We start from the raw sequence: 21,364 nt of genomic DNA, 5'->3' as shown, positions 1-21,364 counted from the left end.
CAGAAAAAAAAATAATTAAGTTTGGTAATTTACAAAGCTAGTTATTTATATAGCTACATTTACTCAAGAATTCACAAATAAATAAAACATCTCAAGTTAAAATGCATAATTTCAATAACCAGTTACCTTTGAATATCACACCAATCACATCCATTGGTGTTGAGACAAATGTGTTCAGCCAATGTAGCTAGTGAACGTTCCCTCGGATGCAAACTTCAGTCATGTTTTTTTCCCCTCATGTATTAGGAAAGGTTGTTCTCTGAATTATTTTTAACAATCAGAAGTGGGCCTTAAGTTAAACGGTTGTGAATGAAATTCAAGTCTCACCAAAGTGTTCTGTTTTCCTACTTGACTGTTGTTCCAACTTTGTAGTTCGTTCTCAGATCAGTCTGTTAAAACTACAAATTCTTCCTGTGTGACATCACTTCCCTGTCCTCTTCATCCTGAAACTGTCACTTCCTTTTTCACTGTATAACCTATCGACCTTGTCCACATCTGACTCACTCTGCCCGGATTCACTTCCTGTGCTAGAGTCCGACTCTGCAGAATCGTAAGAATAGAACTATTGCCTTTGTTTAAAACCAGCTTGACCGACCACTCGGCGTGTTCTTTGAAATCTAAAATAAACCAGGTAAGGTTTTTCCTTAACAGTTGAGAACCCCTGATCTTAACAAAAGGTTTGCCACTGCTGGCCAACTGGTAATACTAGCTTCAGTTAACTGTTTACATATGGAATGTGTGTAAAGCTTTTGTGCTGCTTAATTATTCATCAGTAAATAATTTCAAGATTATTTTATGTTGGATATGAGAGCGTTTAATCAGGGTCAGTGATACTGCATTAAACACGGTGGCAGCTTTTAATAAAGATTTCCAAATGCTGTTTTACATCTCGATTTGGTTTTATGAACTGTAGGTTGATAAGCCCTCAGAAGTGTTTAGCAACAAAAACCACACATCTCTGAAATGTCCTCAATGTCACACACACATGCGCGCAGTCCACGCACGCACACACACCACATAGTCCTCCGTGGTTGAGGTGGGAAGGTCCTTTCAGTATAGGGGTATGCAAGAGCATGGCTGTACCCATTGATAATCCTGGTCATGATGACCAACAAAGTCAGTTTGAGCCAAGTATGACCGTTCCTCTTAGTAGCTAGGACAGCTTCAGACCCTGGACGTTGGCGCGCAGGCCCAGCATCTGTTTCTCCTGCCGGACTTTCTCCTGTTTGAACGCCATTGTGTTGGCCTTCTTCTCCGTTCTCCTCTCCTGTGGAGCAACACAGGAATTTGGTGTGAAACAACTTATTAAAAAATATTCCCTCCATTATGCATTTTTGCTCAAATTCATTCAATTGACTGTTGCTCACTTTGCACTTCACTTTTAGGTTACCCCACGTTTACTTGTAGTCAGGAAACAATATAATGTCACACCTGTATTTTTATACCCGACATATTTATCTGTCACCACTGTAAATACACAAGTAAAACATTTTCAAATGTCCGGACAGAGTGAAACCAAATGAAGAGGTACCAAAAGAGGGGAGTGTTGTCTTAGTAGAAGCCAACCGACCTTGCGCTCCTCTTTGATGGCCTGTTTCCTGGCTCTCCGCTCCTCCTTGCTCTCCTCTTTGGGCCGGGGCTGGGTGGCGACGCGGGGGAGGTCGGAGTCGTTGATGCGCTCCATACGCTCCGCCTGCTTGGCTGTCAGGCCCCTGTCCGGAAGGACGTCCAACGGAATGCCCGTCTTGTTGGAGACGCGGATGGTCTTTGCCTGAGAAGTGGATCAATGTGAATACTTTGTTAGGATCCACAGTGAAGGACAAATATATATTTTCTGTCCATTTTGCTATTCGTGTTTCTCTCCTCACACAGTTTTGTAAATAAAGGTCCACACTAATTAAGCCTGTAAGATAATAGACGGGCATTTTCGAACGAACTTTATCCTTTGTAGTATTTCATTCCCACAATGAAATAACCTGAGCAGAAGAAAGTACAAACAGTCGGTCACCAGTCAGAGGTATGTAGGATGCTGATGTAAACCCAGCCATGCCTAATATTATTACGAAGGATGAGAACACGGTTCATACCTTTGTTGGTTCTGCTATGATTTTGGGGTGGTTATACAAGTTAGAATAGGTGCCTGAGAAAAGAACAGGAAGTTATCATTAAGTGGAGGTATAATTGTGTATATAACAGCCGAAAATGTGATGTGAAGACAAAAAAAATATAGGTTCTAAACCACGTTGGGTCCTTGAGACCCATATTATAAACCGTATTCAAATGATTAGTAGTGGACCAACTCACTGATAATGGTTTCACAGTCCCACTTCTCTCCTGGTGCTTCAATAACAAGGGTCTCCATCTCCTGTTCCTCTTCTTCCTCATCTTCCTCCTTCACCACGGGCAGCTCTTTGGGACCCAGGTCGTCAGGCTTCTGGTATCTGAAAAACATGTCAAGGTTAATTCAGTTATCTATGTGGAGGTTTATTGCCACACAGCTGCTTTTTATAGGGTAATGACGTACAGTATTACTGTAAATGACAGAAGTACTGTTTGAATAGGCGTAACCATATTCCTTGAAGTTAGTATCATAACGGTTTGGTATATAGATTGCATTGGTACGCCATGCAACGCACATCCATTCACGGTGACTTTTGCTCCAAGTCTCCCGACGGGCGCTTGCAAATGTACTCACTCTTTCCCCTTCTGCACAAAGTAGTCTTTGATAATCTCCTCCAGACGGGCACTGTCTGGTTCAATGTACCCCTCCAGCTCAGCGTTGTCGAGAGCACCGATCTCGTCGTCATCGAACTGCTCGTAAAACTACAGGGGCGAAACACAGGGAAACGGGTTGGAGATGATTCGGGTGGTTAAAGGTATATTGCGTCGTCATATTGCTATAAGGAACTTTCCTGGTATCTGATAGGACAGAATTTCATGCCATAGTAGAGCAGGGTCTTGGAACCTGTGGCTCCTTGACTACTCTGTTGGCTCCCACAAAATGTAGAATTTGTAATATAATCTACAATTACTAGCCTAATATAAAACCACTGATATTGGTTTGCATAAATATACTGAAACCAGTATATTCCCCAACAAGTCTAGTCAAGTCTTTTGTTTGGAAGGCAGCCACATATCAGCCTGTCCTAGCCTGATATCAGACAGAATTGTCGACTGGAGTTGAGATCCGATACGAGCACCATGGACGGGCTCTCTGCCAGGTCGTCAAGGAAGCGGCTAGGGTAAACTCTCGCCTGTCTCTAAAGGAAGCCCTTTATTAGAGTAATTCATCAGCTTTGTTACTCCTTCTGGTGTTCAGTATTGTTCAGGAGCGATTGCAGCTTTGGTGGTCTTGTTACCGTGTGGAAAGGCTCTTGGCAGCATTGTGGATCAGGGTCATTGCGCGTCCTATTGTACAGCCGAGGTGAGAAGAGGGGGCGAGCGAGGTCAGCTTTTAACCTGACGAGCACCAGAGTCTATACTGGTTTCTATTTACTGGTTGAAATAGGATAATTTACATTCACACAGGTGTTAGCTCCAATTTGAGATTTTGTTACTTTGTAATTTATTGTCACAATAATACATTTTTCTGTGTGGAAGGTAAACTTTTATTATTATTATTATAAATCCTCAAACAGACTGCAATCTGCAATGGTTTTTGGATAGGCTACACCATTAAACATGGAAGCTGCCCAGCTCGCATGCTGTCTGATTGTGTGAATTTACATGCGTGAACTATCCCTTAAAATAAAATTGTAAAATGCGAGATCTTTCCATGGAGAGTGAAGAGTTGTTATTGGACGAGTCAGAGAAACGTCTTGTTTTAGCCGTATTTCGTATCTTCATGCCGTAAACTACAGGGGCGAGGCCAGAATATGTAGGGGTGTGGTATTTAAATGAAGTTTGTTTTCCCATTCATACAATGGGATTGCCGGCATGCGATTGTTGGATAGATGACACGTGGACGCTGTCATACCATCATTTCTGCACTCTGATCTGCGCTCCTTTGATAAATGAGGGACAGTGTTCATCTGGCTCTGGCTGTCATAAAATTTCCCAACCCCTGTACTAAGGCCACACACAAATTTATATCACCATATCACCAGGGGACTATAATCCCATACAAACTCTGATTAAGTGCATTGAACGAATCAAATATTGGATGTGCCAGAACTTTCTTCAACTAAACAAAAATAAAACTGAAGTAATTGTCTTTGGAGCCAAAGAAGAACGATAAAAAGTCAGCACTCGGCTCCAATCAGTAATGCTAAAAACCACAAACGAAGCCAGAAATCTTGGTGTAGTCATGGACTCAGACCTGATATTCAACAGTCACATTAAGACAATTACAAAGTCAGCCTACTATCACCTGAAGAATATATCAAGGATTAAAGGATTTATGTCTCAGCAGGATCTGGAAAAACTTGTCCATGCGTTTATCTTCAGTAGACTCAACTACTGTAATGGTGTGTTTACAGGTCTCTCTAAAAAATCGATCAGACAGCTGCAGCTGATTCAGAATGCTGCTGCTCGAGTCCTCACTAAGACTAAGAAAGTGGATCACATCACTCCAGTTCTGAGGTCCTTACACTGGCTTCCTGTCTGTCAAAGAACTGACTTTAAAATACTGCTGTTGGTTTATAAAGCACTGAATGGTCTAGGGCCAAAATATATTTCTGAACTGCTGCTACATTATTAATAGGGCTGGGACGACGCGTCGACGTAGTCGACGTAATCGACTACGTCAATACGTCGACTTGCGTAATGTGCGTCGATGCGTCGCAAATAAACAACATGGCTGCGACCAGTGGAAACACAAACAAACATGGAGGTCCCCGGAGTAGAGCCGGCAGCTAAAAAACCTCGCCCACGATCGTCCAAAGTGTGGGAGTACTTCAGACAAAAACCGAACAATGTGGTGCTCTGTAAACTGTGCAAAATTGAAATGGCTTATCACAGCAGTACATCTGCAATGAACGAGCACTTGAAGCGAAAGCATCCCGGAGCTCTTTGTGAAGACAGCCGCAAGATAGCACCGTAAGTCACCGTTGTATTTCTGTTCACTTTTCCGGCCGTGTATGAGTGAAAAATGGATAGCTACTAGCTAATGTTACACAAGCAATGTAGCTCACCACAGTTTGTATGTCTTCTGGTGTTAGTAACGTTAGCTGGCTAGCTACGGTAGCCTATTGTCATTGTGGTGCTCGCACCTAAATAGCTACGTTAGCATCAATTTAGCAAATCATAACATAGCAGCGAGAGTAACGTTAGCTAGCCATGTAGCTACTAGCTAGCTATGTGTTGTGGTGATGGACAGACTTCTAAATGGCCATGTTGGCATTCAAGTTGGCTAAACATAGCAGTGAGGTGGAAATTAAGGGGCCTACACGTGATAAGAAATGTGTGCTTTGCGCGAGGTAGGGCGCAGAGCGTTTTGTTTACAAGCACATGTTGCTAGGCAACAGGGAAGCTACCGGAGCTTTTGAAGAACGGTGTGCTAAAATCTCCGAAAAGAGGTTATTTGGATAAACTGACCACATATTGGGAATCTACATGGTTACTTTCTCACCTGAGAAAACATTAAAACTAGTCTTATTTTTAAATATGCCACTATTAGCATTAGCTATTTAATTAACTAATGTGCTTAATATTTTCAGGAGGCAAAGCAGTGTGGAGGACTTTTTCCACAAAAAGAACACAACTCCATGCACACCCCAGATGGCTGCTCAGCTTTCTAACTGCATCTTACAGATGATCGTCAAGGACATGAGACCTGTTGCTATTGTGGAGGGTCAAGGCTTCCGTGAGATGATCAACACATTTCACCCAGGGTATACACTTCCCTCCAGGCACCACTTCACAAATTTGATGGAAAAGAAAGAAAGAGATGTGGACATGCTCACATTCCTCCACAGTAATGCCTAAGGTGGAGGGGGGAGAAGGGAGAGAGGGGGGGAGAGAGCGAAGGGGGGAGGGCGAGAGAGAGGAGGGGGAGAGAGGGGAGCGCACCAGGGGGGGAGGGGGAGAGAGGAGCGCAGGAGAGAGGAGGAGGCAGGAGGAGAGAGGGGAGGAGACGAGGGAGAGAGGTGCGCGGGGGAGGGGGAGAGAGGAGTGAGGGGGAGGGGGAGAGAGGAGAGCAGGAGAGAGTAGAGGAGGCAGGAGGAGAGAGAGAAGGGGAGGGGGGGGAGAGAGAGGAGCGTGGGAGAGGGAGAGCAGAGAGAGGGGGAGAATGTTATATTGTTACTGAGATCGTTATTGTTACTGAGAGGTATAGTTACGGTATTCCGGTTAGAATTGCACTAATTAGAGGATTTTATGTTGGTATTTATTTTGGTATTCCTCCTGAAAATGACTTGAACTTGCCTACTGCATTACTTGCACTTTTCCTTTTATTTGAAGTTAACTTTTATATTTTATAATATTATATTTTATGTTGGACTGTAAGACAGAGGATTTTTTTTGTTGTGGAATATTGCCCTGCAGTGCAGAAGCATAATTTATATATTTGTACAAGAATAATTGAATAAAATACTGAAATGTTAATAAGAGAATTTTTGACATTTATTTGGGGAAAATTAAGTGATATTAATCGAACAGTAAAAAAATAATCGTTAGAATAATCGTTAAATTAGTCGTTAGATTAATCGACTAATCGAAAAAATAATCGCTAGATTAATCGTTAGAAAAATAGTCGTTAGGGACAGCCCTAATTATTAACCATCCAGACCTCTCAGGTCGTCTGGCACAGGCCTGCTTTCTGTCCCCAGAGTTAAAACAAAACATGGAGAAGCAGCATTCAGTTTTTATGCTCCACATATCTGGAACAAACTTCCAGAAAACTGCAGGTCTGCTGCAACTCTTCTTTTAAATCAATCAATTTTCTTTTTGCTGCTGCTTTTTATTAAATCAAATAATTTTAATTAATTTATTCATACACAGCACTAACTTTTATTCCTGCATTTTATTTTTCCTGTATTTTGTTTTAAATGTCCTTTTTTTGCATTTCGTTTTATATTACCTTTTATGTGTTGCACTTTGTCTTGATGCTTTTAATGTCTCATGTAAAGCACTTTGAATTGCCTTGTTGCTGAAATGTGCTATACAAATAAAACTTGCCTTGCCTAAGGCATTCACTAATCATTTACTGGTTCTCTGTCCAGGACAACCGATGCAACAGCGCCATCTAACTTATCATGACTAGATGCTTCCCAAATCATTTATAGCAAATGCACAACATGGAGCACAACAGTCCTTTGACCATGTTGCCTGATCTAGTCTAACACTTCAACAACGGTTCCTGCTAGAGTAGCTCCGGTTCCCTCACCTTCTCGAAGCGGTCGTCCAGCAGAGTGAGCTGCTCGTTCCTCCTCATGACGGAGGAGGTGAGTGAGTACTCGGTGAATCGACTCTTGGTCTCCTCGTCCGTGAACATGAACTCCCTCACGCCGCCGCCCTCCTCTCCGGAGAAGCCGCCTTCGGAGTCGATGTCCCCCTCCTCGTCTGTGTCCTCCCACTCGTCATCGTCGTCGTCCCCACCGTGACTACGTTGAGGAGATGCAGATGGTAGTTATGGAAGTAAAGATTCAGAGAGCAAAAGCAAAAGAAAGATAATGTCTATATCACACTATAACTCCTGGGGTTCTCTTAATTTGGACAGTGTCCCTTTGTGCCATCAGACTTACTCCATGCCAACTGTCCCCGAGACATCATTGGCCTTGATGATGAAGTCATCGTCCAATATGTTGTCTGGGTCGTCGTAGTCAAAGTCCTCATCGAGAGCAGCTACGATGTCTGGGTCCATGTCCAACCTGGGTCCTAGCAAACAATACATCATGGACATCAAATGTATAAGTCTGTTGTCTAGAAAGCTAATCTGTGTCTCATCTCTAGGACAACGTGACATAATTACAGTTTACTGGAAAGGGTTTTCTGTTTTTAAATGCTACTACTAACCCATGTACGTACAACATGACAATAAACAAGGCATTACATCACATAAGACAACAATGACAACATAAAGAATAAATAAAACTCAACATGACAATCACCACAAAGTAGTCATGTCTTGAGTTGATCAAGTGCAGTATTGATGTCAAGGCTTCTCACCTGAGATGGGAGCAGCTTTGTTCAGCAGACCGACATCCTCCTCGAATTCGGAGGCAAACACTGAGGATGGTAGGTTGAGGGTGGCAGCCTGTTAAAACAGGTAAAAGAACAAACAAAAAAACAGCATTCAACTTAAGAACTGAGTGCTGGACTATGCAACTTTATCATAATAGTTAACAACTTATTTGCCCAGTACAAGTAGGAAGTCCTCTGTTCTACACTTGTACAACACACACACACACCATTTTGTGTCTATTCAAAACACTGTCTTGAACAAAGAGCACCACCAAATGTAGAACCCAAACAATTCCAGGAGTAGAAGCTGGACTTACAGGAATGACATTTGCCCCTTCCTCCATTTCCTCCTTGTCTTCATCTCGGAGGCCGACCGGTCGTCTGTCCCTCTGTGATTGGCCGGATGCGACCAGCTCCACGGGCCTGGAGGTCTCCTTCAGGTGCTGCAGGTAGTTGTAGTCGTCGTCGAAGAACACACCAAAGTCCCTCTGCACCTCACGACGCTTGTCCTCCTCCACCTGCATGGTAAACAGATAAGATAGACAGACAGACAGACAGGCAGACAGGAACTTTAATAATCCCTGTAGGAGGAAATTGATAGATATGAACTTGAATAATCCCTGTATGAGGAAATTGTGAGAAAGTATGTGTGACAGGTAACAATAGTACGTAACAAACATCAATCTTTTGTTGAAGAGGATGCAATGTCACAAAAGCAGGGGAGGCATAAGTCTCATGTCTTAGATGTCTTCTGTGTGACTCGCTCTACCATAGTGCAGCTGGTATGAAGGGGCACATATGCGGGCCTAGTTTCTAAACTACAGTCTGCAATTGACTAGTCTGATTCAACGAATGTAGGTTTTGGGGATAAGCCTTGTCATTTGTTTATTACTGCTCAATCAGTGGCTAGGGATTTCACACCCGGCCCAATCAGTGGTGACAATCAGATTAAATCCAGACTCCTCCCCTATCAGCGTGTTTCTGTTTTCCAGTCCCCTTCACTATGTGAAACATCGACAACCTCAGAGGCGAGTCAACAACCTACACGCTAAGCAGGGCTTTGTTTTAGATTTGGATCAACATCAATAAGGCAGGCCTACTTGGTTCTTTTGGTGGATGATTGTAAAGATATACAAAGAATGTTAACATTCGCATCTTTGCCCACCGGTTATGGTAAAGGTTTCATATTCCAAGCAGTCCACCCAAGACGACTGTGACTGGTTTAAAGAAATACAGCATCCCCCCCCCCCCCCATCCCCGAATGAGTCCAGACAGATAAAGTGTGCAGATAGGTCTGGCTGGCAAGACTATCCATTGATCGACCCAGGTGCATGTCGCTACCTTGTGGGCCGGCAGAAGGACATGCTGGGGAGCCGTCTCATCGGCAACGAGGGGGTCCCTCTGACTCCTGTGGACCAGGTGGAAGGTCACAGCATTCTTCTTTTCGATGAACGACTTCTTTCTGCGAGGCTGCAATGATGAGGAATACACACGGTCGGCAGTTGCACCAACACCCAAGTTAAAGGTTAAGACTCTTCCTGCACTTTTCTCTCAGCGTTGCGTATGAGTAGGTAATCGTTTTACTTAGTTATACCACAGCGTTCCCTGGCCTGGGTCTGATCGTAGACTCTCAGTGAAGGCATCTAACCGTTATGACAGAAATACACGCATGGTTGGCAGGTAAGGGATGAGTTAGCTAGCTAGTAAGCATAATGCCTAGTTATCTATGAAGCTAGCAGGCTAACGTTACGTTTCTATAGGCTGGTAACAAAGTGTAGTTACGTTCTCAGAAAATGCAAACACCTGAAACACAGAGAAGGCATGCAACCCCAACACTAAATAGCATAATAAAACGCTGCTAACGTTAGCTAGTTGATTTTGCTAGCTAACGTTAGCTTAATTAGCTAGCTAAAACTACCTAGCAGGGGACTCACCATGATCAAAGTGACCTCCGGACCTGAAGTTGTATGGGTTTGTATTAAAGTATTTCAAACACTAACATACAAAGCGAGTCAACGACGGAGATTTAAATTGAGAAAGTATCAAAGTTGTTTATCCACGCTGACTTCTTTCTGACATGCTGCATCAACCATTGTTGGATGGACTCATTTTGCGAAATGGAGGTACTTATAGGCTTCAGGGCAGATACATTTTACTGAAGCAGATTATATCTGACGTAATATACATGTATTGTATTACGATACTTTATATTTGGCTGAATAATAGTAATATTTCTGCAGATTTTAAAAGAAAAAGCCAATAATACGATGATATATTTTATCGGCTTCTACCCGTGTTGTATTTGGTATTGCCCAACAGGCCAAACTAATCAACATAAGCATAATCGTCGATTATCGCGTCGACGTCATGGTATTATAGCCTATATAGGACGACGTGCAATGTCATCAAGGAGACGCGCACACAACTAGGGTGTAGAAAGAAACTAGTCAAGTGGCAAAACTACAAATACAAAAGCAGAGATGATACAAAACAAAACTATTGTAGCCTAAATGGAATTAAAATTGGCTACAAGAGAATTATATGAAGAAACAATTCAATAAAAGTAACAAAAGTATTAAAAAAGTAACAAAAGTATTAAGAAAACAAATCAATAAAAAATAAAATAATTATACTTAGGGCTGCCCGCTGAAAGTCGACGAGTCGAATCATCAGTCGGAGATACTTAAATCGACTGATATTCTTGAAGTCGAGCAGTCGTTTTTTTTGCTCCACTGTCAAATGCGCTGGTGGACTAAGACCACTCACCTGCCTTGTTATAAGACAGGCCAATCATTAGTTTTAGACCTAGGCTATTAACTAAGATATCCTCTGGATCCCCCCCCCCCATCTATGGTAAATGGTAAATGTACTGCACTTAAATAGCGCTTTTCTACCTTAGCGGCACTCATAGCGCTTTACAATGGCCTCCTATCACCCATTCACACAAACATTCACACATCAATGGCGGTAGCTGCCATGCAAGGTGCTAACCTGCTCATTGGGATAAGGACACTTCGACAAGGACACTTCGACATGTGGACAGTCGGAGCTGGGATTCGAACCACTGACCCTTCGATCATTAAAAGCTCTACCAACTGAGCTACAGCCGCCCCGCACTTTGTAGGCCACCATCTATTCCACTTTGCGCATACACTAGCGTTATTACGGTTAAGCCTTTTTCCCTGAGAATGACTGAGGTTTGCCGCCTTAGCTCTCATTTACTTAGTGGAGTCAACTATGGTTTGATTAAGGAAGTGAAATGATATTCTGATGTGGCAAGGACCTCTAAAATGTCATATTTACTACATTTCCTCAATTTTCAAATTAGAAGAGACCGCTCATAATGTCACACCAATTCCACTTCAGGCTAGCAGAACACTTTAGGGTGTCACCCAGAGCCTTTCAGGACATTCTGATGTGGCATTTCAAAATAAAGGGCTTCTAAAATGTCCTATACCACCAGCTACTTTCCTGTCCACGTGTGGACCCGAAATGACTCCCAATGAGCAGGCTAGCACCTTGCATGGCAGCTGCTGCCACTGGTGTGTGAATGGATGAATGAGAGGCCATTGTAAAGGGCTTTGGATAAAAGCGCTATTTAAGTGCAGTCCATTTACCATTACCATATCAGACTGGCCCAAACTAGTCCATGCCCCCCTCCTGTTCAATCAACCCAGAGGTGGATGGAGTGTGAAGGCCAAACTCTTGCATCATCTCACTCAGAGATGGTCCTATTGACTTCGTTGTTCTCTCCACCTCTATCTGGCAGATAGGGGTGTCAAGGCCAAACTCTTGCATCTGATTATTCAGAGATGTTGACATTGTTGGTCTTTCTATCTGCTGATTGGCGGAGAATACATGGTCAATCCTACAACCCTCAGCTCTACAGTGTGTGTCTCCAATAATTGTTGAATAGCAATAACATTATAGAACACATTTTATTCCCCCTAGTCGTCAATAGCTGTTTTGTGGGGTATGGATTTTTTGGATATGGATTTACAGAACTCAACATTTTTTTAATTAAATTTTTTACAGAAAAGTGTATTGAAGAATACCATAGCATACACAGATACACAGTATAGGTTCCTTTGTTAAAGTTAAAGTAAAGATTTTAATAGCTACAGGTAGCGTTTGCCATGTTCATATATGCAACAGATATTGCACCCTTGAACCAATAATTGGTTTTATTTTGTTCTTCTGTTGGCTTCAGTTTGATCTTCAGACATTCATGGAAAGCAGGAGGAACTGCAGAAAGAAAGGAAAACCTACAATCAACTACACACTGCTTGGCCCATCATAAAGTAGACATGGTGTACTGAATTATGTTTAAAACATATTTTATATTATCCTAATGATAAAACATAGGATTCATATTTCATACATTAAATGATTTAGTAATTTCTACCTGCAGCATATTCATGTTCACCTCTCCCTTCTTGTTTTTGTCCAACGCCTGGAAAACCCCTGATGGAGGAAAAATGACAATTGACAATTCAGAAAAAATGGAGGATCTAGTGTGGCAGTCACTCAGGGAATAAGAAGAACTGAGAAACTACCCACAACCTGATTGATCCATGATGGTACTATGCAACTCAAAGAGTTAATAGCGTAAAATAATCTATGACTTAATTTAATAATCTCTTTTCTTTTCCTTATAAACCACTACAATGCCATTGGCAGTCTTCATATTTCTATGGATTGTTATATCCAAAGCAAAGTATCCTCAGTATCATTAGTCTGACTCAACGGATGTAGGTTTTGGGAATAAGCCTTGTCTTTAGTTTTATTTTTGTCTTATCAGTGTTTATTACCGCCCGATTCATGTGGTTGGCCAATCCAGACTACGTAAAACAACAACAACCCAGCATGATGCTGCATCTGTCAAGCGAATAATATAATTTGAATTTGATTGGTTTAAAGAAATACTTTTTTTTTTTTCTCCCTATCCCTGAATGGTAATGAGTCCAGCCAGACCTTTCTCCAGCGCTGACACAGCGTAAATAAAGTGTGGAGATAGGTCAGGTCATGCAACCTATAAATCCCATGCAGGTTCTGCACATTGAACATGTTCCCCTTGCAGGTTCTACTTACTGAACATGTTCTCCAGACGGACGATGCAAGTCAAGTAGTCATCAAAGTCGATGTCGAACTTCTCGTCTGCAAACCTCAGGCCGAGCAGCTGCAGGAGCCTGGTGTTCAGGTGCATGCCTAGAATAGTTGAGACAAAATCGCCTATCGGTTAGGTTTCTGTCACTGTGATAAGCATTTTCTTTTCTCAACAAAAAGGGACAGCCTCATCAGGAAAAGCCTGGGTGCCACCAAAACGTCATGGCTTTGTCCTGACTTGAGGTAGGAATGGCCGTAGAAGTCCAGTAAATGAAGAGATATGGCTAACCCTAAACAACACCTGGTGGTCATTTGTCACCTGCAGCTTTGAGGGCGATGCGAAGCTCGTAGGAGGACATCTTTCCTGAGCGGTCGGTGTCAAAGGAGAGGAAGAGCATCTGCAACAACGCAAAGATAAAACAGTCTCACCTCCACTTCACACTCGTTTTCTAACGCTGAACTGCTGCACCCAGTCTACTAGCAATGTAACGTGAATGTAACGTCTACTAGCAATGTAACATGAATGACAGTAGTGGCGACGTGTGCGTTGGTCTTACAATCCATTTCTTCATCTTTTCCCAGAAGATTTTAAACTCCTGAAACTCCAGCTGTCCCGTGTTGTCCACCTGAATGTCTCTGTCAAGGTACAGTACAATCTACAGTACATGGGAATTACACTTTGGATTCACTTAAGATTCAACAATTCCAGGCTTTGAAACTCGACAAACAGCAAAATTTGGTTAACACTGCATACTGGCCAAGCTTTGGTGACCAAGTTGAGCATTTGGCTAAAGGATACATCCATAAGGTTGATGATACTGTGGCAGGTGTTGAGACTCACGCCATCAAACTTGATTTCCCTTCCTGAGGGCGAAGAGTGAAAAACACCATGAATCCTTCAGTCGCGTTGTCTTGAAACACATTTTTAGCAAAGATAGTGTTCAAAGTAGCACATTCGACCGAAAACACAGCCACAAAATCCAAAAGCTTTTAGTAGTAAATATTTCGCTTTATATCAAGATTCACAGAATATACTCTGCAAGAGTGTGTATAATACAGAAAGGTAGAGAGAGGGTTGTGTTTATTTTAATATCTTATTAAATATGTTTTATTCTATTATAATAGCAGTCTTAGGGTCTTAAGTGCAAGTCTTAGGGAGGAAGTCTTACTCCTGCTCAGCACCCCATCCAACACCTGCTGGAGCTCCCTGGCAGAGATGGCCTGGTCCTGGAGAAAGAGAAACAGTTCTCGCTCACCAGAGGCGCAAAACACATTCAATATTCTGCAGTTAGGTTACTGTGTATGTACGATTCCACTCTCTTTGCTGCTTGAACGTGCAGTATGTGGTTTGCGAGCTTCTTAGTCAAACTGTATACTGCGCCTTATTACCTCATCCTTCCCATGATGTAATCACTGATCTGTATACTATATACTGTAGATGATAAGTGAAAGTAGCGCCTCAACCCTACTGCTTTCCCCCCAATCCAACCCTCTTAAGATCTGAGATCTCTTCAGAGAATTCATCCAAACCATTGTCACTGTTTATATTGTAAGCTCACGGTACTGATACAGTATCAGTATCATGTTTTTACCGAGCCGGCAATCTGCTCAAACAGTCTCCTCAGCCCCTTCTCCTCATCTGTCTCCTCCTCAGGCAAGCTGGGCATGGGTGGCTGAAACACACACACGCACGCACACGCACACACACACACACACACACACACACACACACACACACACACACACACACACACACATCCCTTTAGCACTTTGTTAACTAGCATCTTAGTGATACAGTGTTCAAGGTCTATAAATGGCCGTTCTACTCACATCTGGCAGGTCGGCATCAATTGTGTCGCCCATCTCCCTGTTGATGGAAACATGATGTAACTTTTCAGTTGGTTGCAGTTGTTACATGACAACAATACAGACTTCTCAGAATTTAGGTCTTGAGTGTCTATTGTCAGACACATACAATCTACACATACAATCTGCCGAACTGTGCAGCCTGGCTGCTCCGAGGACGACCTGGAACACTACCAAAAACCTACAGTTCGGTACACCGAGCACCATTATTTTAAACGTATAGGGCTATAACATCAGCTTTTCTCTCCTGCCGCCGTCACGTACAGAGCGCTGGCCTTCTTCTCGGAGAAGACGCGGATGAGGAAGTCGGCCTCGTGGTGGGGCTGGAAGGTGGTGGGCACCAGGAGGTAGCTCCCCGGGGGCAGCGTGAAGCGCTCGGACACCTCCCTCGTGTTGATGTAGGACTTGCTGCGCGCCTTGGAGCCGTGGTAGCGGAAGAAGTCCTTGCCCAGGTGGTCCACGTCTTCCGGAGCCTGAAGTCGTGGGGGAGGAGGCGATGGGGGAGGGACAAATGTTTGAAAGCCTTTTTAAAAAGCCTAAATACACTATGTGGACAAACCTATTGGGACACCTACACATTACACCTACAGGAGCTTTTATGACATCCCATTCTAAATGTATAGGTATTAATATGGAATCAGTACCTCCTTTGCAACTATAAGCTTTCACTCTTCTGGGAAGGCTTTCTACAAGATTTTGCGTCTGTTGGAATTTTCAGTGTCTGACCTCACAAATACTCTTCTGGATGAATGGGTAAAATTTCCCACAGACACACTCCAAATTCTTGTAGAAAGCTTTCCCAGAAGAGTAGAAGCTGTTATAGCTGCAAAGGGGGGACCAACTCCATATTAATGCCGATGAATTGAGAATGGGATACCATAAAAGCTCCTAGGTGTAATGTGTAGGTGTCACTATACTTTTGTCCATAAATGTAGTGTATGCTCTTCTGCTTCTCAGATGATGGATGTTGAAAGTGCAGTGTTCTAGCTACATTGATTATGACTTTGGGTGTAAATCAATGTTGTGTTCTGACTTCTCAATAGTGAAAAAGGGCCACAACTCAGGCTCTATGCTCCCAAAAGTATTTTATTCAAAAAACAATGTTTTGATCCAAGGCGGATGTTCAAGGCGGATCTTCATCAGAGAAAGAACACCATGACGAAGATCCACCTTGGATCCAATTTTTTGTATTTTTTAAATAAAATATTTTTGCGAGCATATAACCAAGAGTTGCGAGCCCTTTTTCACAATTTGGAACACCTGTACTTTACACTTTAGCTCAGCACCAAAGAAAAATGTGGATGTGTGTAAAAAAAACTGTTCTGACTTCTCCTCAATTCAGTGAAGTGTCTTGTCTATCGCTGCAGCATCTCTGTTCACATCAACAACATTGTGATGTTGGCTAAAGCGTACAATGGGTCGGGCCAGCCGAGCCAGTCTTCCTTCAGACTCGCACCTCGTACACCGCGAAGCCAATGGTCTGCAGATCCAGCCCCTCTTTCCTCAGCCTGCGACGGTTCTTCTGCATCAGGGCGATGACCACGCTGCACTGGTCATCGTCGTCGTCGGCGTCCTCCAGGGTCAGCTTGAACTGCGGATTGGTCCAGAACGTGTCTGCCCCGCCCCAAAAAAGAAGTTACTTCATTTATTTTTATTAAATATGAGTTGGCTAATGACACATTGCAGCATTGCTTGATATTATAGATAGAAAGATATGAACTTTATACGTTTTCCCATGTCCAAGTGCGTATGCATTTGAAATGTATTAATCTCCTGGATGTCATGTCGAAGGTCTCTGTGCAGCACCAAATTAATTTCCACCCTTTCAGCTCGGTGTGTTATCATGGAGTCTCCTCCTACTAACCGATGTAGTTCCTGCAGCCTCCTGCGGTCGAGCCGCGGATCCAGTTGCCCTGGAACATGTTGACCTCCCACTTGCGCTTGGTGTCGTCGGTCAGCGAGTCCGGTGTCAGGTTGCAGATCTCGACCCGGTTGTAGTTGGTCTTGAAGTCCTCGAACTCCATCCTGGAACGACCAAGCACTTAATTTCAGCAGTTCTTAGTGTTCAGGGTATCTCAATAGACAGTTATTCTGGACACTGTAAAGCCACTATGGAGGGCTGGGCTGGAAATAATTCTGCGACAGTTTTACTCTGACTAAAGCACTTGGGTGACCTGGGTCAATGGTGGTAATTATCGGTTGAAGTTGCAAGCCCAAATGAGACCAAATAAGAGAATGTCTAAAAGAGGTTGTCTCTTGTTGGATGTATTGCACATCAGAAGTGTTTTCGATCAAGCCCCCTCAGATACTGACCAGAATTCACCGTCCTCCATGGAATTCTGAAGGATGCGTTTTTTCTCAGCCCTGTCGATCGCATCCCACTCTCTGGACCTGGTAAAGAGAGAAAACCAACGGAAACGTGTCCAGAAGATTCACTTTCTCCTACAGGTATATGCAGTGCACAGACCACTCTGACGTTCACTCCATCGCATAACAATGACACAGTATTTGAGTGGAATCCACAGAACGGAATCAAATTTCACAACATTCTCAAATCAGTGTGTCTAACCGAGAATGTATGAAATGGAAGGAACCAATCAAAACTGGAGGGGGGGGGGGGAGGGTAAGGGTGGTTCGTGCTTTCAACAGCTAGTAGACCATAGTGCAGTATATCACTGACTTGTCGCTCCATGGTCCGTTCCATTCCACCTGTCCCCAGGGGTTCCTCACACGGACCAGCTTCACCTTCTTCCCCCGGTAATTCACCTACAGGAGAAGAACGAAGCAAAGTTACCACAGCCCCGTCCAACCTCAAGCGGAAGACGCGAGGAGAGGAAGCCACTTTGAACAATTGAGATGCACCCCTTTCCTACCTCCTCCAGGCCTGTGATGGAGTAGGCGTGTCCCTTCACCAGGCCGCTGGCCGTCTGGGCCTCCGACTCGGCGGAGCTGGTGATCTGGAAACGAGGAGAAACCACAACAACGTGTCACTCATCGAAGCCATCTCAGAACTGGTCCTCATAATACTGGTTTGGTACAGTATATCCCCAGGCATGCTGGTTTTAGGGGTCCTTACGTCGATAGAGCAGCCCAGCATGGATCCTCTGGCGTGGGCCTTCTTGAGGACGTTGAAAAGGTCAGCTGGAGCCGACTTGGTCTCGTACATCTGCCCCACACCTCCGGTGAAGTCCTCCATGGCCTCCAGGGTAGAGCCTCCCTTCAGGGCCTCATAGCTCCCATTCATCCTGCAGGGAAATGGTTAAAAATGAGTGAGTTAATAAGAATCTTATGGACGTGTAATATTGTGCATTACAAGTGTTTTATTTTGTTTAACTTTTATTTATAAAAGGAAGTTACACTAAGACCTAGATTTCTTTTGTATAAAAAAAGAGCCACGAACAATACATTTTTGCATAGATAGAGAATGGGGAATTGATATCTCTTATCTAAGTATCTTGACTGCAAACTTGCCATATACTGTAGCTACTGTAGCATTAATACTAATTCAACACATATATGCCTAGAGAAGAACTGGGTGACTCAGTGCCCTACTTGGCGTAAGCTTTCTCCAGCAGCGCGCTCCAGAACTCGTTGTTGGAGGCGGAGTGCACCATCACCAGGCGCTTCCTCACGGCCGGCAGCCTGTCGTCCACCACCACATCCAGCCACCGGTCGTGCTGCCAAAACTGTCAGAGAGAGAGAGAGAGAGAGAGAGAGAGAGAGAGAGAGAGAGAGAGAGACCCATGGCTGATACTGATGTGTCAAAATCTCATATGTCTAAAGACCATCTAAAGATGATGAACATCTATGTTGGGGAAAACTGAATCAATTTACAAAGGCATTTCTAGACTCAACGAAACCAACCAAAAGTGCTAGTCCTAGCTCTGTGCTGTGTGTGGTGGTGTGTACCTGGAAGTGGAAGATGCCGGCATAGCCTTGGTCAAAGCCCTGGTCGTGGGGCACCACCCTGGCCAACGTGTTCTTATGGAGGGTGAGAGAGGCTATGGCCGCCAGTAACCAGCAGTCCCCTAGGTGGCAAACAACACAAGGAGATCTGTATCAGTCTATATCTATAGTTGGGCCCAAAGATTTTCCTCATCCCTCTAGTGATAGTGTAACCAATGACTTGTGCTGTCGTTTTGCCTCAAGAAAAGAGTTCAAGAAAAACTTGCTCGACATTGAGAACCATGGACACATTCTTTATCATACTTCATTTCTCTCCTGGTTCTGCTGCTAGATTTAAAATATTAACAGAGTTGTAGCCTATATTGGAGAATAGCGCACAAACCTAGCTGTCCTTGACATATGTCTGTCCTTGACGCCCCCCCAACGATGAACTTGGGGTTCTGGCAAAGTTCCTGTGGAGAATAAGGAGCAGCAGGTGTAAGAGCCAAAGTGACAGAGGAAAGAAACAGGTTTGGAGATAACGAGGGAGGAGTGACACGCGTGCCTCGGGCGGGTGTGTTCGCATTCCTAATCAAGTCGAAGTCACTGGAGAGGCTGACTGCACAAAACACACACACACACACACACACACACAGTACAGACACACACACACAGTGATCACAGACAGTACAGAAAGACAGACACACACACACACATACACACACGCACAACGGCATTCCCTCTCAAGGAACGCCTAGAAATGCCAGAAATGCTTAAAGATGTTTGAATGGCATTTCTACAATTGCCCTTTGTAGGTTGCTACTACTAAAGTCTGAGGTGTTTGCCTGGTGGACCTGTGTGAATGTAGTAGAATGCCATGCGGAAGTGTTTTTATAGGTAATTTATACGGTGACAATAGTTACACCTTGTAAAGCACCTAATCTGAATGGCAGAAATGCAATAGATTAGATTACTTTATAGTCCTTTGCAGGGAATTTGTAGCCACATCTGATACATTGTCTCACATGAAATAGTTTCTGTATCATACTGTATTTCAAGTCATTTTCATGCAGTTACATGTACACTTATTGAAATACTCTGATTGGTGACATGATTTGTCTCCCTAAACATAAACTTTAAGAGCAAAGTTCATCAACCACCACTCCTACCTAAGTCAACACGGAGAAGAAACATTCTCAGCGTGCCATAGTTAGACTAGGCCATTACCCACCACTAAACTGTTAATGTACCCAACATAATACGTAATACATACAGTACAAGGGAAAGCTGAAGCACTCTAAGAAGAATCAGAATCAGAATTTGTTTAGTGTCGTGCAGTATCTCAATGTACTAAGAATTTGCTTTTGGTCATGGTGCATAACATTGAGACAACATTGGACAGGGTGCAGGAATGAGACAGGTCAGTGTAAAGAGAGAACGCAAAATGCTAGTAAACCTTTATCTTTAGGACTTTGGACAATTCACGGTCCGTTCTTATGAAACCAGTTTCAGGGTGATGGTTGGATAAATGTTTATCCTAAAAGCCGTCACAGGTAGAATAATAATCTAAGTTGCTTTCTTATTTCAGAAATCCACCAGATGTGCTCATTCATGAATAAACCTAAAACTATCAATACTCTACCACATTGCTCATCTCACGCTGACGGTAACTGTCAATAATATACAACCCCGTGACAGTTTCCTCTCAGGTGTAGCACATGCTGCATTGGACATATACATACATACCCCTGGTCTCATCCATTCAAAGTTGATGGGCACGCTCTGGCTGTAGTACAGAGAGGAGTCCTTGGCAGGGAAGTCTGGGTCCTCGAACAGCTCGTTCCTCTGCAGGCACTCCTGCCTCAGCTGCTCAAAGGTTTTCCCATCGGACTGCGTGCTGACAGCCTTGAAAGGCTTGGCGCTCCCACCTGACAGGGAGGGATTGTAGGGCATCTTCGGACCTTTGGACTAAAGCAGAGCACCGACAACGGACTAAGAGAGGGACCGTGTGTGTGTGTGTGAGATTGTGTTCACGAGTGATCTGTGACGGGAGCGAGGTTGAGTGAAGCGCCTGGGCTGTTAGATGTGTGTGTGATGGAGAGACAGGCCTGACAGGTAAATAGGAGGGGCAGGCGCACACACACCCTTCAGACATAAACCGGTTTGTCCTCCGCGCCTCACCCTCATTCTCTATCAGACGGGCTGCTGCTCCCTCCCTGGGCTCGGCCTCGGGACGAGAGCAGGAATTCCCTCCAGCGCTCTCACCAGGACGCATTCTGGAATGTCAGGTTCAGAGATAGTGATAAGACTGTGTACACACCCCCACGCACTATTGCAGACTTTGAGTGGAAACAGATCTACAGAAGATCAGAGTTTCGGTTTAAAT

The 21,364-nt window shown here is 43.7% G+C and overlaps 2 protein-coding genes across 2 annotated transcripts; both read right to left on the bottom strand.

Moving 5' to 3' along the window:
* Positions 1-805: 805 nt before the first annotated feature.
* ltv1 (LTV1 ribosome biogenesis factor) lies at positions 806-10,206 on the bottom strand. Its single transcript, XM_084441549.1, has 11 exons — positions 10,056-10,206; positions 9,463-9,591; positions 8,439-8,639; positions 8,107-8,194; positions 7,683-7,815; positions 7,325-7,541; positions 2,696-2,823; positions 2,305-2,441; positions 2,088-2,140; positions 1,571-1,771; positions 806-1,267 (listed from the first exon to the last, which is right to left on the bottom strand). Exons 1-11 carry the CDS (start codon positions 10,056-10,058, stop codon positions 1,154-1,156), a joined length of 1,404 nt encoding a protein of 467 aa, XP_084297675.1. The 5' UTR covers positions 10,059-10,206; the 3' UTR covers positions 806-1,153.
* A 2,133-nt stretch (positions 10,207-12,339) lies between these two features.
* Positions 12,340-20,931, bottom strand: capn9 (calpain 9; the record flags this gene model as incomplete). The annotated part of the gene is made up of 20 exons (XM_084440522.1): positions 12,340-12,366; positions 12,527-12,585; positions 13,213-13,329; positions 13,547-13,625; positions 13,785-13,853; positions 14,027-14,091; positions 14,397-14,454; positions 14,820-14,900; positions 15,058-15,094; positions 15,358-15,566; positions 16,550-16,707; positions 16,958-17,118; positions 17,407-17,484; positions 17,774-17,859; positions 17,967-18,050; positions 18,170-18,338; positions 18,646-18,779; positions 19,003-19,121; positions 19,382-19,451; positions 20,725-20,931. The coding sequence occupies 20 exons, from the start codon at positions 20,929-20,931 to the stop codon at positions 12,340-12,342; spliced, it is 2,067 nt and encodes a 688-aa protein (XP_084296648.1).
* Positions 20,932-21,364: the final 433 nt, after the last annotated feature.

The sequence above is a fragment of the Borostomias antarcticus genome, assembly GCF_949987555.1.
Source record: "Borostomias antarcticus genome assembly, chromosome: 7".
In the NCBI taxonomy this organism is placed as follows: domain Eukaryota; kingdom Metazoa; phylum Chordata; class Actinopteri; order Stomiiformes; family Stomiidae; genus Borostomias; species Borostomias antarcticus.
Note: the sequence above shows the minus strand (reverse complement) of the source record. Positions and strands in the feature narration are given on the sequence as shown.

Excerpts from the sequence above, each read along its gene's own strand:
- ltv1 (XM_084441549.1), bottom strand. Across the intron at positions 7,542-7,682 it reads TCGGGGACAGTTGGCATGGA|TCACGGTGGGGACGACGACG; the intron begins GTAAGTCTGATG and ends TCCTCAACGTAG. Across the intron at positions 2,442-2,695 it reads TTTGTGCAGAAGGGGAAAGA|ATACCAGAAGCCTGACGACC; the intron begins GTGAGTACATTT and ends CATGTTTTTCAG.